The sequence below is a fragment of the Cyclopterus lumpus genome, chromosome 13 (assembly GCF_009769545.1).
Source record: "Cyclopterus lumpus isolate fCycLum1 chromosome 13, fCycLum1.pri, whole genome shotgun sequence".
Classification (NCBI taxonomy): domain Eukaryota; kingdom Metazoa; phylum Chordata; class Actinopteri; order Perciformes; family Cyclopteridae; genus Cyclopterus; species Cyclopterus lumpus.
The window spans coordinates 12,588,275-12,605,426 of NC_046978.1; the positions used below are offsets into that span (position 1 = coordinate 12,588,275).

General features: G+C 41.9%; 1 protein-coding gene across 1 annotated transcript in view; it reads left to right on the top strand.

Annotated features, from left to right (window-relative positions):
• The window catches only part of tyw1 (tRNA-yW synthesizing protein 1 homolog (S. cerevisiae)), a 53,392-nt gene that overhangs the window by 13,471 nt on the left and 22,769 nt on the right, over positions 1-17,152 (top strand). Inside the window, exons 8-13 of the mRNA XM_034548575.1 lie at positions 981-1,110; positions 4,459-4,511; positions 4,622-4,740; positions 6,160-6,269; positions 10,264-10,441; positions 11,804-11,939. Coding sequence (XP_034404466.1) covers positions 981-1,110; positions 4,459-4,511; positions 4,622-4,740; positions 6,160-6,269; positions 10,264-10,441; positions 11,804-11,939 — 726 coding nt within the window. The remainder of the gene's footprint in view (positions 1-980; positions 1,111-4,458; positions 4,512-4,621; positions 4,741-6,159; positions 6,270-10,263; positions 10,442-11,803; positions 11,940-17,152) is intronic.

Sequence of the window (17,152 nt, forward strand, 5' to 3'; positions counted from 1 at the left end):
TCCTGGAGGTGAACAAGTTATGGAGGGAAGGCAGATTGCAGCCAATCGCCCTCTCAGCAGTGCGGATGATGCCTCGGATGGTGTCTGCATCAGTGTCTGCAGACACTGATGGAGGAACAGAGGGTGGCATCAACGATGACGGTGTAGAAGCGCACCATTATGGTCTCTGGCAGGTTGAACTTCTTCAGCTACCTACAGGAAGTAATATTTACATAGAAATGCTGTACACTGCAATAATGTAACCCTGAGCTGAAGAAAGTTGTTGGTATAATGGCCAACAGTTGTCGTCTTGTTACGCTGTAGACCTTGTGTTGCGCTTCCATGGTCCCCTGAAGGCCCTAAACCCAGATAACCCTGCAGTTTCCCGACGCGATGATGTTCTTTTATTGACAAAGGATCGTGTCATGCTGCGGTTATGTGGCACACAACGTCGTACGAGGACTGCAGAATCTCAACCTTTCATCTTCAGTCAAATCCAGCATCAAACAAAGGAGCTGCTTTGAACTTTTAGGGGTGAGCATCAAATCATGTGGCAAACAAGGCACCACATATTCTGACTGCTTTTTAAGGACCGCTGTTTGCTTCTGTTGCAGTATAAAAAGATCTTTGTACTGTGTTGTTTTCTGTGGAAATGTCTTTATTCCACTGACCTGCAGCGGTTTAATCAGTATCAACATTTCAGGACTGTAAGTGTGTGATGAATCGGCAGGCGGCACGTTGTCCTACCATGTGATGATGACTTTGTCTATTTGAGTCGTTTGATTTCTCACAAATTCACTAAAAGTTGGCATATTAGCGCAATAAAATGCCTAATTCTCATATTCAAACACTATTTATTAGAAAACACTATTTTGTTTGCTGAAACACTTTTGTGTATTTCTTAAAAAAAAAAAAAGACATTCTTTTGTATTAATTACAACGTCAGTTTTATTTTATAGTCACGTAAACGGTACGTGATGCTGAGTTTTGTGTCTGCACAGAGCAAAGAGGAGGCTGGAGCAGACCAGATGGTGAAGATATCCAAGGTGAATGCAGTGAGGAAGATTGACAACGAGGGGGAAAGAAGGGAGATGATCACCCCGGCCCTGAGGAAGGCACTGACCAAACAAGGTAAGGAAAATGGAGATTTGCATTCTGTTTTTATGGGGGGATAAAGTTTGGGGTGAGATTACAAGAAATTAGTTGTATGTGAGTGTTTTTTTATGTTTTTGGGGATTTTATGACACTGCAAAGCTTTTTGGCCATTTCCAAAAGAACATCTGCTGGTGTCACTGGTGACTCTGGATAATATATTCATATTATCTAGCTGAACTGCTTTGCAGTAAAAAATAAATCACATTACAGACCAGCTGCTTGTCAGCATATCCTTATCCTTTCTGTTTCCACAAGGGCGGCAAAGTTGTAATTCACTTTAAAACACGAGTTGTGAGTCACGTCGTCTTTTTTCAAACTTCAGCATTAAGTCTTACCGACGCACACTAAAATCCAGGAAAGATATTGATTTAGTTTGTTTTATTTTTGATAAACAATATCTTGTTTATTCCAATTCTGCTTTCAAATTTTAGACGGAGCGGTGTGACATGCAGCAAAGGCTGCGTTCACACTGCAGGCCATATGGATTATGTGTAAATTAATCAATTGATGAAATTGCATCCCGGTGTTTCAGTTATTAATGGCCAACATTCTAACGCATGATGACTTGTATAGGATTTATATCACAAACTTACATCAGGGGGCTTTTTAGTCTATATACAGCATGGGACACACTTGTGTCCTTTGACGCTCGCTTCGAATAAAGAAACAAAAAAAATCCCTGTTTAAATCCCTTTCAATTTAAAAAAATAACAATATAACAAAGAATTGAAGAAACCCCAGAAAACGCATCTCTCCTCAGTCGCTCTGACTGAGGAGAGATGTGTACCGTATAGACCGACGTGATAAAAAGACAATCTGAGAAATCCACGAGACATGACTACTCACAGATGAATGAAAAGGATAATCCAGGAGGACGTCGCGCAGCTTCCAGGTCAATCGGCTGCTGAAGCTGCAGTTCTTGTTCCAGCCTGTAGTGTTGCCTGTGAAAATTGGGATGTTTTGAAGTGGTAAGTGTGGCTCAGCTCTTATGATATTGCACCTTTTTTAGTGTTTCGGTAAGTGAAGCCACATGCAGTGTCTCCATGTAGGCGGTCGCCCCCCATAAAGCCTCAGTCTCGGTTGTTAGTTCTGTCTGAAACGTTCCACCGTTTCTTCTCTATTTAGTCCTTTCACCAGCGTAACACAGGCCAGTTAACCCCCACTGTTGGCTTACACAACTCTCTATAAATAGGACTCTGAGCAGGACTTTACTTCATCGAGCCAAATGTTGACCTGCTTCATGGCGTCTATGCTGGCGACCGTCGGCTCGGTTTGCTTCATGTGCAATGAAAGATTGAAGGATGAAAGTTTTGGCATTGTTCTCATGATATTGGGTCTTGGAAGGCTGCATTTCCTGCATAACCTTTTTTTTTCTTTTTCTGGCATGACCTGGATGCAGAAGTCATCAAGACTCTTAGACTCTTGTGTGATGTCTGAGAACATTTGCACAGAATGCTGCACATTTATCAAAATAGTTTGGTGGGACTCAGGAGACTGTACATGACATCTGTTGGTTTGTGTTTGTGATGATAAAGAGACGTCCGTTTGAAATAGCCATGGTAACGGGTTAGAGCACATGTATCTCGTCAATCATAATCAATAGTGAAAACTATATATTATTGTCTTGATGTAAGGGGCACATCTAAATTAAATTTAAGTTAATTTCTCGTCAGAATATTCACATAGGCCGGTCATATTCAGTACTTTTGTTGGACCATATATTGTCCCAGAGATGATTGAGATAAACAATAGTGTCAGTTTTGAACCGTTTTATGCACTGAGGTAATTATGAAAGAGCAGTGAAATTAATGTAGAAAGGTAGAGATATTTAAAATAAAAATACACCAGAACAGTTAATAGAATGGACTCTTGGGCTTGGTTAACACAAATGTGCTTCAATGGGAGGGAAACCCGGCTGTTCATTCTGGCATGATGGTAAATGTGGAGGTCAGCAGAAACGATTGAGGTCACGTCCATACATTGTATGATAAGTCAATAACATAATTATCGTGACAGGCCTACTCTCAAAAATAACAGTGCGGTTGAAACAATATCATGTCTTTTTGATAACCTTTTGATTGGGAAACTGGTTCCTGTGAGATCCTGAAAAAGACCTCTAAACAATTTAGGCTGATTTTAAAAAAAAGAGTTTTTCTCTTTGATGAAACGCATCCCCTCCCTCTTTGTTTTATTCCTCGGGCAGCTCAGATTGGAGGAAAAAGTATCAAAGTATACATTGTTTGAGGAATTGCCAATAAAGTTGTCTTTTATTTCAAGTCCACAGTTGGCCCACTAGAGTCGCTCTGTACTGCGTTTTAGTTCGATTTTCCCGAACAAACATGAGAGGGAAACGTTTCTTATTATTAATGCTTAAATAAACCGCCACTGCCCTCCCGTGGTTTCCAGTCTTGTTGGCCTGGGAGTGTATATATTTTTTTAATGAGTCTTGCAGTTGCTGGGAGCAAGGTTAGTGTAGGACGTGGGCTCGCAAGGGTCTTTTTCTTTTGGGGGGGTGGAAAAACAATTTGATGCCAACTTTTTATTCTTTATTTTGCCCCATAGAGTAAATGCACTTCAAACGACAAATGCATTTAATTATGTTTGTCAGCTTGTTCTGCTTCTCGAAAGAACGTCTTTGATCAAAAGGCAAAACGTTTCATTCAGCCGGTACATCGAAACCCGAGTATTTTCCCAATTCAGCCTTGATGAGTAACATTTTTATTCGACTCATCCAGCATCAAACTGACACTAATATCATGCTGTGTTTTCAGCTACAAGGATTTAACGGCCAAAAGGCTTCACAATAAAGAGCTTCCAGCGAGTTCCGCATCATTTCTGTTCCGTCGCCGTTTGGCTTAAACGGAAAGTCTCTTTGTCGGGTCTTTTAAAAAACATGAGCCCTTCTCGATTCCCCTGGAAGCTGTCTCAATACCATGTTCCAGATGTAAGCGATACAGATTAAGTTATTCTCTTTGACAGACATCACAGAAGAGGATGTGTTAAAAAAGCCTGCAGAGACTCACCCAAGCGTGGCCATTTGTAGCCAGTGGCATTAGGGCTAAGAGGATAGAGAGGCAGACCTGTGAAGCACTGTATCCTCCCTTTTGTGCCGACAGGAGCATTTGAAACTCACCCTCTCCTCCCTACTGCTGACGTGCCCTTGGCTTTACTGGAGACTGTCAGTAGCCCCAGAGGACTGTGACTGAATGGCTCTCTGCTGATGACCCCCACCTCTTTCTGTGTTAATTATCTGGCCCGCGTGGCTCTGGGTCAAAGAGGTGTTTACTGCTCTTCTCACATGTTTCGTTCTCTCTTTTCCTGCAGGCTACAAACTCATTGGAAGTCACTCGGGAGTGAAGCTTTGTCGATGGACTAAGGTAACGGGGACTACTCAATGAAGCGCTTGACACTTTTTAAAATTATTTTTATTATTATTTTCAACCGAATGCACAAATTACATGAACGGTGTTTGTTTTCTGTTGATCAGTCCATGTTGCGGGGGAGGGGGGGCTGTTACAAGCACACGTTCTATGGCATTGAGTCCCACCGCTGCATGGAGACCACCCCCAGCCTTGCCTGTGCCAACAAGTGTGTCTTCTGCTGGAGGTACGTACCCGACATGTATATAAACAACCCCCTTTCAGAGGAAACTTCTAACTGGCCCCAGACGTATTTCACTGAATATTTAAGCCATTTTCAGTTTTCAAGAGGAATATAATTCGATTCGTTTTCATTTGATTGGACCGCAAAGTGGGCGGGCTCAAGTGTTTAGCACGATACGAAGCTACAGAGGAGTGTTTGCTGCAGAGACACACACACACGACAAAGTTCAGTTCCGTATGACCGGTGAGGCTTGCTAGTCAAACCTTTTTTCTTTTTTTATAAATGCACGATGCATTAGAAAACCCTAACAGAAGCTAGAGACATCCTAACATCCGTTTCACTGGGAAACTGCAGATTCTCAACCAGCTCTGACATCGCAGCACGTACAGACAAACAGAGTTCGTTAAAATATTATTTGTAAAGATTTTTTTTCTTCCCGGTTAATGATTTATGCCTAGAAGAAGACTGGCCGGCATGACCGCGAGGCCAAAAGGTGGACACTAATTCATCGCGACAGCAGCAAGAGACCGGGGCCTTTTTTACTCCATTTGAAAAAGGTGACCGCGCCGGGCACCGAAAGGTCGCCGTGGCGACCTGCTTCCCTGTCACCACAGATACGCCAGTCTACATTTAAGACGGCTATGTGGTGTGACAGGAAGTACGCAATTTAAGGACACATATGTAATCTCTGTCTGTGTGTGTGTGTGTGTGTGTGTGTGTGTTGTTGTTGTTGTTGTTGTTGTTGTTGCACCTAGACAGTCGGAAGGTGTTATTCACACCCAACGGAGGTGCCGTTCTTTTTACAGTATGATGCTTTTTTTCCCATGTTTTCATAGGGTGAGAAATTGAATATAATTATCTCCTTATTAGAAAGATGCTAATCTGAATCTATTAATTTGTTGTTTTTTTACTTTATCTGTGTCACATGACCGCACACTCAATCTTTCTCAATCAGACACCGTCTGTCAGTTGATACTTCCGCTTTGGTTGCACTTGTCTGTTCAATGTGTTTTTTCTTTTCTTTTTTTCGATCATTTGAAGTCTGTATGCTCCCAGATTGAATATCACTCGCATCTGGGATCCGATCAGCCAGACCACATACCGAGGTGGGCTGGCAATGGGCCATATTTCTGGGGTTCCGGTGAAGTGGCAGATATGAGAGCCAAGACACTTGTGTGCTGCTTGTTGTTTACACTCCCATGAGCATCTCATTATGCAAGACAAGAGATGGAGTTTGAGAGGGAGTCTTGTGTACGACTGGCTTGTGTACGAGTAGCCAGTTTACAAGATAATTTAACATGACTAAAGCAGCGCCGTCGTCATCAGACAATAGCCGGCGGGTTCCCAGATTACATTTTGCTCTCCACGTTACTGTATGTCTGCTGTTCCGCCTTATCGGTTTACTGCGTGCCCCACCAACAGACATCACACCAACCCTGTGGGCACAGAGTGGCGCTGGAAAATGGACCCCGCAGAGAAGATCCTGCACGAGGCCATGGAGAAGCACCAGGGCATGATTCGACAGTTCAGAGGTTCGTCCTTTTAGAAGGTCACACATGCAAACAAACGTTTTCTTCTGCTTCACCTCTTGGCATATCTCTGTTTTCTCTAGCCGTGTGTTCATCTGTACATCAGTTGCACCGGTGACACCGTTTCTGGGCTCCATTAGTACTTGCGTGGCATTAGGGACTTCTTTTCTCTGGCTGCCAGCAGCATTGGCTGAGGACGGCTAGTCGGATCCCCAAAGCTCAGTCAAAACAGTCAAAACCTGCTTTGGGAATACTCTGAGGCTTTAGGACATTTGTCAAAACATGGTGGCGACACAGTAATGCAGCTTTCATTAACTTGAAAGCTGTAGGAGAACCATTTGGAGTAAATGCAGGTTCTGGTCCCTTTTGAAAGGTAACACTCTGAAGTTTTCCCCCCAACAGTCAGAATCACTTTAAGTGCTGCTGACATTGAGTAATATAAGTTGGCACACACATAAGTAGAAGATTTTCTATTTTCGCCTAAATATTTTTGTGAAATAGATGCCTGCAGATGATTATAGCTGTGACTTATGGTCTGGAAAACACAATGGGAGCATAGCATAAAGCCTTACCTAGTCCAAGTAAAAAGTAGATTATAATTTTACAGAAAATGAAGATTTTACACATGTTTTACTAAGGGTATGTTTAGGCGTTTTTCCAATAAAGGCCATTTGGAGACTCCATTTTAGGCCCTAATGAAAGGTGAAACAGAGGTATCATATACACATTCACTATTGCACTGTTGCTGACACAAAGGAACTGAAGCACAAACTCATTATAGTGAATTGAAACCAAATTGTGTGCAAAATGAACCAAAATCGACAGGTTGTCATTACGCAGTGAAATTGCGGGTTTATTCACTTATCTGGCATCCCAACATGGCAGTTCCTTGTTTTTGTCTTTTCATTGGCTGTTCGAATCCAGCGTCATTTGACAAATCTGACTCTGTGTGCGCGCACAGTAGCCAAAAGAAGTTGGTCAGCCCTCTTCTTCACTGACTCTGGTTGGCTAATATGGGTTTAGAAGAGGATATATTGCTCCTATTGGCTTACATTTGGTGTCAATCGAAAGGTTATAGTCGAACAAACAGTTTAATATCCGGGTTGTAAAGGTGCGCGGCAGAGAACGGCTTTTACAGCTACTTTTCTGAAATATTTTGCCATATCTGCCGGCTGATTTGAAATGATGCAACGGCAGTTTGTGGATATTTATGGATGTAATCACGCTGCTGTGGGGGTTCAATCTTGAAATGGAGTGGATAGTTAGAATCACAAGAATCGTAGGTTTCCAGAAACGTACGACAATAGTACCTAACTATAAATAGATGGACAATGAACGGTACGATCTCCAGCACACAGTTGGTGGCCCGCCTACGGGCCACCGGAACGTTAATAGGTTAGCAAACAAGTGCTTATTGGAAATCATTTGTTTTATTTATTCCTGATGGATTCAAAGTTGTGCTACAAGATTGGCAGCAATTCTTGTTGCCTCTCGACAGACAGACGGACAGACAGACAGACATACTTCCCATCAAGCCCAAGCCCAAGCCTGTCCCCTTTCTAGTTCAGCTCTTTGTTGACGTCTTTTGTGTTTTTGGTGTAACTCGTATAGAAGCCAGTACCAACACTTTACTGGCTATCGCACTCCGGCCCACTTTAAAGTGTTTCTCTTTAACGGACAGCCTTAAATTCAACAAAGTATCCAAACTGTATAGGAGGTTGACATCAAAGATGTGTCACTGTGCCTCCCAGCGAAAGTAATCTTAAGGCCTGGCTTGATCCTGTGACCTTGCAGTCAGAAGACTGCCACCAACCTCAAAGTCACTGCTGACCCTCTCATAAAACAGAGAAGCAATTGTACTCTGGAAATAATACAGATGCTGAAAGCTTGTGAAGCATGTCTTCTTCAAAGGGCTACTTTTATAGATAATATCATTCTCAGAGCAGTTATTCATGATTTATTATCATGGATTCATTATATTTTGGAAAATGTAATTTCGTGATATTATAATGGAACAATAGTGCACGTAAGCCTATGTTGACAGGAAGCTGGTTTTTAGTTCCGGAAATCTCAAATAGCATCTTATTTTCTTCAGATCATTGGTAACTAAATACATTTAGCTCCGGTTATCCAGCAACATCTGCCACAGAAAGCCCACCGTTTCAATTCATCCGATTGAACAATTGGTAACGACACCAATGACCTCTTTTCTGCTCCGGGTTTATTTATTCTCTCAACTTCAACAAGTGTCCATGGCGCTCCAGCAAAAATGCAACGCGCACGGCAACGCAAAGGCAAGGCTGATCATGCATTTTACATCCATCAATACTGAGGGTATGATACAGTGTATGCTCTTTAGCTGGCCATTGACTCAACCAGAGTGTGTGCTCTCGACAGTGCGATGAAATTCGCATGAGCTTACTTTGTCGGCATATTTGCATGTATGCTGGAAGAAGCTTTGTCAACGTTCTAACTTTCGCCGCAAAATCATCTTATGAATGAAATATATTTTGTTCTGTAATTCTCTAGGCTAAAACAACACAGCACCTTTTTTTTTTTTTTTTTTTTAAATCACTCAGTTGCGCATACTGCTTCTATCCAAGCACCCGCATCCTGGTTTATTATCACCACGTGAATGCATGCATCAAGCAGATGCCAAGCATTACCACCAGGAAGAGTTTGCTGTGTCTCCCTAACACGCCATACGCAATTTTAACAAGGACAAGAATGTTTTAAAGCGGGGGGGGGGGGGATAATGACATCTGAATCATCTTTTGTGATGTCGAAACCAAAAGACAACGAAGGCCGAGTCCACAGGACGACGAAGGTCTTTGTTATGAGTTGTCTTCCCTTCATCCACATAATGACAGTGGCCCAAAGCCCTCGAACAAGGTAGGTCATTATGTGAGAATGTAATGGAATTTTGCATGACTAATACCATAAGATGTATACATCTATTGTTTCACACATTTGACGCACCCTCTTCTCAGCTGCTTGTTAGGAACAGAGTTCACTGGGATTCCTCTTCAGGGACAGTTTGTCTTTGACTTCGCAGCTGTTGCCAGATTTTATTTGTCCTTGAAAGGCAACACGGTAACGGACACACCTATCAATAATTCATAGAGGGTCTTATGAAGCATATGAAGGCATCAGTCCAAAGATTTACCTAATTAGGATTCACTGCAAGTACTCTTAAATTACATGGCATCTGCTGTAGCGAGAGCAATATCGCATTAAATTCCCATGGCAGCATATGAAACTTTTTCTCCCTAAACTTTCACTAAACATTCACTAAAACTGTGAAGATGCAGTTATAAAACCTTCCAGGTTTGCAGTTGAGATAAAAATGAACGCAGGCAGGGTTTCGAAGCTGGGTGTCCGAGCAAGGGCCCGATTTGGCGTCGCTGCCCCTGTGATCTAATTGCCAAGTGCTCTCTAGTTTGTCAATTTTAAAAAAAAAAATCCTTTGGCGTAACTCTAACTAAACTGAGACTAGATTCCTCGCCCTTAAAGTCTCTTTATTGGGTCGGGAAATAATTGATAGCAACCTTTGATGCTGATACCTAAGGTTGTACTGTCTTCTTACAGGTGTATATTCAACTCTTACTGTAAATAATTATTTGTTCATCAATATCATACAGTAATCTAAAAGTTGAAATGCAATAAACGCACCACATTGGTAGACATGTTTCAAATTGGGTCCGAGCCCCTCCAAGTGGAAAGGAGAGAGGGAGGAAAAGACTGAGAGACTGGGCTTTGAGCCCGACTCCCGACACCCAAGGCTCAAAGACTTTCACAGTTTCTCCTCTCCTGCGCTCGTTTTTCATGCGCTCCACACGTCTCTCCTGTAATGACTCACTTCAAAGCCCGACCTCATGCTGTTTCTTCCCGTTTTGAATTATTCTTCTACCTCCTTGTTGTTGGAAGATTGTTGATCAGGTCAAAGGTGGAATCGGCATGACAATCTATTAAGCCGCTGACTCTCTTCACCTCCCAGGTGTCCCTGGAGTACAACCCGAACGGTATGAGGAGGGCCTGGCTGTCAAGCACTGTGCCCTCTCCCTGGTGGGTGAACCCATCATGTACCCTGAAATCAACGCCTTCATCTGTCTCCTCCACTCCCACCGCATCTCCAGCTTCCTGGTCACCAACGCACAGTTCCCTCAGGAAATCAGGTAGGGGCAGAAACGGACTCGCGCAACTTGTTTGTGTCGCTGTTCTCTTCTCTCATCATACACATTCCAGCCAATCTGTTCTGGCTCATTTATGTTTCTGTAGCGTATTATGGCTTCGCAAGCACTTTTCTTTTGAAGTCTGGGGGATGAAAGGATCAGTCTCCACAATTACCTTTTAACAAGGAAAGGTTTTGTGTCTGAGGAAACGTACTGAAGTGACCCGAGTGTCATCTTTTCCTACACTACGGCTTTGACTTGAACACAACGCTGTAGCTGTATACCCCTCTGACTCTGTGTAAAGTGTTAGAATAACTTTCCAAACAGGGTTTTTGAAGCAACATTGCCATGCACCTACAAAAAATGCTATGACAAAGCAGACATCTATTGTCAATTGATGCTGTTAGCTGACACAAAGGTTGCTTCGCACAGAGGACATACTAATCCCACGTTTTCAGTCCAGATAGAAATGGCAAGACGTGGCCGGGCATAGGTAGGAGAGTCTCCTGTTTGGGGACCTCAGAATTTCATCTCTGCTCTTTGCGAATGAAGTGGTTCTGTTTGTGCCATTAGACCATGATCTTCAGCACGCACTGACTGTGGCGGTTTGAGAGCCGATACCTGCAAATCTGAGCCCATGGTTCTCTGCTGGAAAATGATTGATGGCGAGGACATCAGCCGCCGGGGGTCTTTTTCTGTCAGAGCCACCTGGTTGGAGATGAGCTGTTGCAGTTTATTGAGCCTCTATGCCAGTGCTGCTTTGTCAATGGGAAACTTTTTTCTCGTATGGAGATTGTATTAAGTAGAAAGAGCTGCATTCCCTTACTGTGTGCCTCACTGCTCATTTGGTTAATTGGTTGTCTTTGCATCTTTACATAATTGCCCCTCTTGGACAGAACTGTCTTATAGCCAATCTACAGACACATGAAAGGGCAGTGCTCTGCTTGTTGGTCGTGAGTCTTTTCCACATGTCTGGTTCTACTCTGGCGCGTCCTCTGCTCTTTCAAACACGTATTGAAGAGAAGCACTTCTGTGTTTTCCACTCTGTCTCCTCATTTTGCCATCATTTGTCTGAATTTGTTCTACTTAGCACAACGACATAGTGTTTGTTGTTGCATGTAAATGACTGGGACAACTGAGAGCTGATGATACACTTGTGTGTTTTGAGAGTACGGAAAGTTCTTGATGACATTGGGGGTGACTAGCTTCTTGAATTTTAAATATACTCTAAATAAACGTTCCTTTTGTCCTCCTGTTTCTTGAATGCTCTCACGGTTTCGTACTACCTTTCCTCACTAGGTTCCCTTCTCTCTCAAACTGGATCCTTCTGATCCTCATGTCTGTTCCATATTTTCTCATTTCCAGGAACCTGGTTCCAGTTACCCAGTTGTATGTCAGTGTGGACGCCAGCACCAGAGACAGCCTGAAGAAGATTGACCGACCGCTCTTCAAGGACTTCTGGCCCCGCTTCCTGGACAGCCTAAGGGCCCTGGGAGAGAAGGTGAGCTGCTCACTAAGCTAATTAGAAAGTGAAACTCCGGGGACACCTGGCAGTGAAGAGAGGTCAGCGGCTTAATAGATTATAGTTTGTCATGCCGATTCCACCTTTGACCTGATCAACAATCTCTCAACAACAAGGATGTAGAAGAATAAGGTGAGCGTGTGAAGAAAGGGGGTTAGACGGCAAGTTACTGTGGACGTGACAATGTCTGCTCGGTCATATTTACCTGCAAGAGGAAGGTTCAACGGTTGCAAACTGCTAAAGCTGTAAATTTATGTCTGGACCACGCAGACTACCACTGCATGTGCTGTATAGTGTGGCTAGATTCACACTTTGTGAAAAAGTTGCTTTGCTCATTTGATTTCTTCAAGTTTGCGGTTGGCTTCAAAATCATTAATCTTAATATATAGGTAGCGTGTTATCAGCATGTTTTTATAATAACATTGGACTTGTTTGTTGATTTTAAGAGGTTGAAATATATATTTGTTACAACAAATGCAAACATGCAGCATCTGTTGGTTTGTGTGTCTGGCAGATGAGGCTTTTTGGTAAGCGTACAAAAGCCCATGACTTTGATATTCATAGGAACAGAAAAAGCTCAGTGTATTTGATCGGAGGTTTCAAAACAGATATGTCTGATTCACTTAAAACTGAGAGGACTGCAGTGCATCATGGTTTGCCGTCGCAATCGTAGGAGAGGCGTATCGGTATCAACTTCACGTTTATTCCATTGGGTTTTGGTAATTTCTTTGACACGCTGAGAATGTGTTCGAGGGTTTGGGGTGCAATGTTAAGTAACTTTTCAGCGGTGGAAGAAGTTCCCCTTATCATCCTGAGGTGGCTTTGTTTGAGAGATTCTGTTGCGTATGGTAGTTGGAGAGCGGAGGAGGGGTGCTGCTCACCATCAGAACTTCTGATTTAAGGCCCAAGTTAGTTCTGATTAAAATAAAACAGAAATAATTTAAACACAAAAAAGAAAAAAATCCTACCAAACCTCTACATTCAGAGGATTGGTGCCCGGTGATGTTTTCAATATGTTTTCATATTGTTAAATAACTGTCTTTGCATTTGATTATTGTTTATTCGAGTGTAAAAATATATTGCATGCATTCATATGAATATAAAAAAAATTCTCAAATTGATTTAATGAAAAGATGATGCAGTTTGAGAGTGCCGAATATCATAGTGTGCACGAAAAAACTAGTTAAACATATTCCTTTTTACAGTCAATTAAAAACCAAAAAGTGCATGTTAAGGACACAATGTAATACACCATGCATAACAATTCAGTAACTTCAGACCTTTTTTTTAATAAAGTGCTTTCATGCACAATGAAATAAAGGTCTATTCAGTTTATTTTGTATAGCCCAATATCACAAATTACAAATTTGCCTCAGAAGGCTTTACAATCTGTACACATACAACATCCCTGTCCCAGGACCTCACATCGAATCAGGAAAAACTCCCCAAAAATAACCTTTCACAGGGAAAAAAGGGAAGAAACCTTCAGGAGAGCAACAGAGGAGGATCCCTCTCCCCGGATGGACAGATGCAATAGATGTCATGTGTACAGAATAAACAGCATTTACAAAGTTACATAAACACATTACATGAATATGACAATGTATGAATGGAACTCCAATCCATGAAACAGAAGGAGGTAGAGAGGAGGGGGGGCGGGGCGCATCAGCAGGGCCAACGCAGGAGGCCGGCTCACCAGGCATCAGACACCTCCAGGTCCAATGGACCCTATGAGACGTGAAGTCACAAAGACTCCGGGGAGGAAGCAGAGTTAATAAGGTGCAATGGAGAGATGTTTTTTTAGTTTTTGTGAGTACACGAGCTGCAGCATTCTGGATCAACTGGAGGGATTTAAGAGACTTATTAGAGCAGCCTGATAATAAGGAGTTGCAGTAATCTAGTCTGGAAGTAACAAACGCGTGAACCAGCTTTTCTGCATCTTTTTGAGACAAGATGTGCCTGAATTTTGAAATGTTACGTATATGAAAAAATGCAATCCTTGAGATTTGCTTAACGTGGGAGTTAAAGGACAAGTCCCGGTCAAAGATAACGCCGAGATTCTTTACAGTGGTGTTGGATGCCAGGGCAATGCCATCTACAGAAACCACATCACCAGATAATTGATCTCTGAGGTGTTCAGGGCCCAGTAAAATAACGTTTTGTCTGAGAAGTTGCAGGTCATCCATATTTTTATGTCTTTAAGACATTCTTGAATTTTAGCGAGCTGGTTGGTCTCCTCTGGTTTGATCGATAGATATAATTGAGTATCGTCTGCATAGCAATGAAAGTTTATGCAGTGTTTCCAGATAATATTGCCCAAAGGAAGCATATATAAGGTAAATAAAATTGGTCCAAGCACAGAACCTTGTGGAACTCCGTGATTAACGTTGGTGGTCATTGAGGCTTCATCGTTTACAAATACAAATTGAGATCGATCTGATAAATAGGATTTAAACCAACTTAGTGCGGTACCTGAAATGCCAATCGACTGATCCAATCTCTGTAATAGGATGTCATGATCAATGGTGTCGAACGCAGCACTAAGGTCTAATAATACCAGTATGGAGATGAGTCCTTTATCTGATGCAATTAGGAGGTCATTTGTAATTTTTACCAGTGCTGTCTCTGTGCTGTGGTCTAAATCCTGACTGAAACTCCTCAAATAAACTATTCTGATGTAGAACGTCACACAACTGATTTGTCTAGTGAGAAATAGTTTTAAAAAGCCTAAAATTATGTAACTCCTTGAATCTATGACAACCAACGCTGCACTACAAGTCAGTGTCTTGAGGAGCATCTTTTATCCACAAACTCAAAATAAATTAAACAAAGTGCAATTAAAAAAGATTCAAGTATACAACATTAACTTTTCTTCTGATTATCTTATTAGTAGGTAAATACTGAAACACATTATTAAGCAGCACTCACTTTAACCTTAGTGTACCACTGACATAGACCTGAGTATGGAGGAGTTCATAATGGGAGAACTGTGGATGTTTTTTAATACAAAGTCAATGCGCAGACGCGTATGGATGCGATTAACGCGTCATTTCCGGCGGGCACGTGAATGACGCAACATGAAAAATTCGCCTCATTCACGCATGCTGAATTTTTTTACTCGGGCGAAACATGTGTGGGAGGCTGTGTCGTTACAGCCAATCAGCGTTGAGATGCTCTGCTGGACATCACTGACATCATGTGGTTGTTGAATCAGAAACTATGGAGGATAAGTTCCTGGAGAAGCTGTGTGCGGCTATGGATAATATATTATATATAAATAAATAATAATATTATGAACCCAAACACAAGGGCAGAAATAGTGGTTATTTCTTCCATGGTGGACGGCGGTAATTAACTGTTTTCATGGCGATAAGCCACACCTCCTCTCAGGCGCTTCTAGTGCGAATGTAGCGAACCATCACAAATAGTCCTGCTTCGCTTTTGGTGTTAAGGAGTGTGAATAGACGGCACTCCGCTGCAAAAAACGTTACCTTCAAAATAAAAGCACAGGATTTATTTCTTAAATTTTTCTCTACATCAATGGACAATCTTCACAACACAAGTTCATTCCTTGGTAAACTGTGACTAGAAATATGCAGCTGTGGTGATTTCTAACAAATGTGGCCTCTTATCTCCAACTCGCTGTCAGACTGTTGGAATTGGCAGATTCTTACCTCTTGTGCAGACTCTACTTTTTGATCAGACCAGCTGATAAAAAGGCTGATTGAGTCCTCCCAGAAGGCACAGATTGAGATGACCTCTGTACTTAACAAATGTCTATGCGATTCACGGCAAGATGGTGATGGCAAATGACGGAGCAGACACTTTAAACAGTGGCTTTTTATAAGTTTTCTTTCAGTTTGGCTTTATACTGCAGTGCCACTGCCACCACTGAAATAATTTAAATATCCAGAGGTGTACATTTCTGTGTGTGTGTAAAAGTGAATCCAATAAGGCGAAGTCCAGTATCGCAGCCTGAATCTAGCCACCAGACACCTTGTATTAGAGTGTATCCTAAAAGAGTGAGAAGGAAAATGCCCGGGTGCACCACCAAATCAACCTTGAAAAAGACGCTGACCCTGAAGTTCCTCGGACGGGAGCCTCTATTACACTTATTCGTAATGGGCCGGCTTCCTCTTGTTAAATGCTTTCGCACACTATGGACGAACGAATTACCGCTGAGGTCTCGGGGGGAGAGAGATGGTGCGGCTCTTGATTACAATTTTCCCCACTCAACCAACTAGCAAATATTAATGTGAGGTAACTGCAGGGCTGAGCAAAACAACAGGGCCACGTTGGTTATATTAATCCATGGCATTGTAATGAACACTACCGTTATGCCGTTAAAATAATCCATTTCTGTCAGTGCTGCATTACATCTGGTAAAATATTATGGTCATCCCAGTAAAGGATGCAGTCATCAGAGTTGTATAGACCATAAACAGTTTGCACACAGCCTCCTAAATCTCTATGACTGTAAATTACATTTTTAATCGCCAATTAAATTTGTTTGTCAATTTCTCTCTCAGACAATGTTGAAACAATCTGTTAGCATAAGAAATATGTAATGTAGAATATTGGTGATTATGGGTACTTTGGTATTGCTGGTTAACCCTCTGAGTGACTTAAGGTCCATTCAGTGGAAAAACCGGAACATTCCTTGCGTGCTCTCTGGAATCTCAGTATTTTCAATAATGCATCGCAGTCTGACAGTTTAAGGAGCCGTCCATCGCCAGAATATATGAGAGAGGGAGAGGGGCAGATAGTTTTCTCTCAATAAGATTCATTATAATTATTATAATAATGTTATTGGATCTATTTATTTGTGTGACGTGCTTAAAGAAGGATGAGTTGCAATTTTGGCCTTTGGTCCTGAAATGGGGAAAGAGCTCATTGTGGATTCCAGCTAAATATGAGCTCTTACTATTAATGTCTGACACTTTAATAGTTTTCCTTGGTTGTTGTATGAACATACAGTGGGTACAGAAAATATTCAGACCCCTTTAAATTGTTCACTCTGTTTCATTGCAGCCATTTGCTAAAATCAAAAAAGTTCATTTTATTTCTCAATGTACACTCAGCACCCCATCTTGACAGAAAAAAAACAAATGTAGACATTTTTGCAAATGTATTATTAAAAAAGAAACTGAAATATCACATGGTCATAAGTATTCAGACCCTTTGCTCAGTAT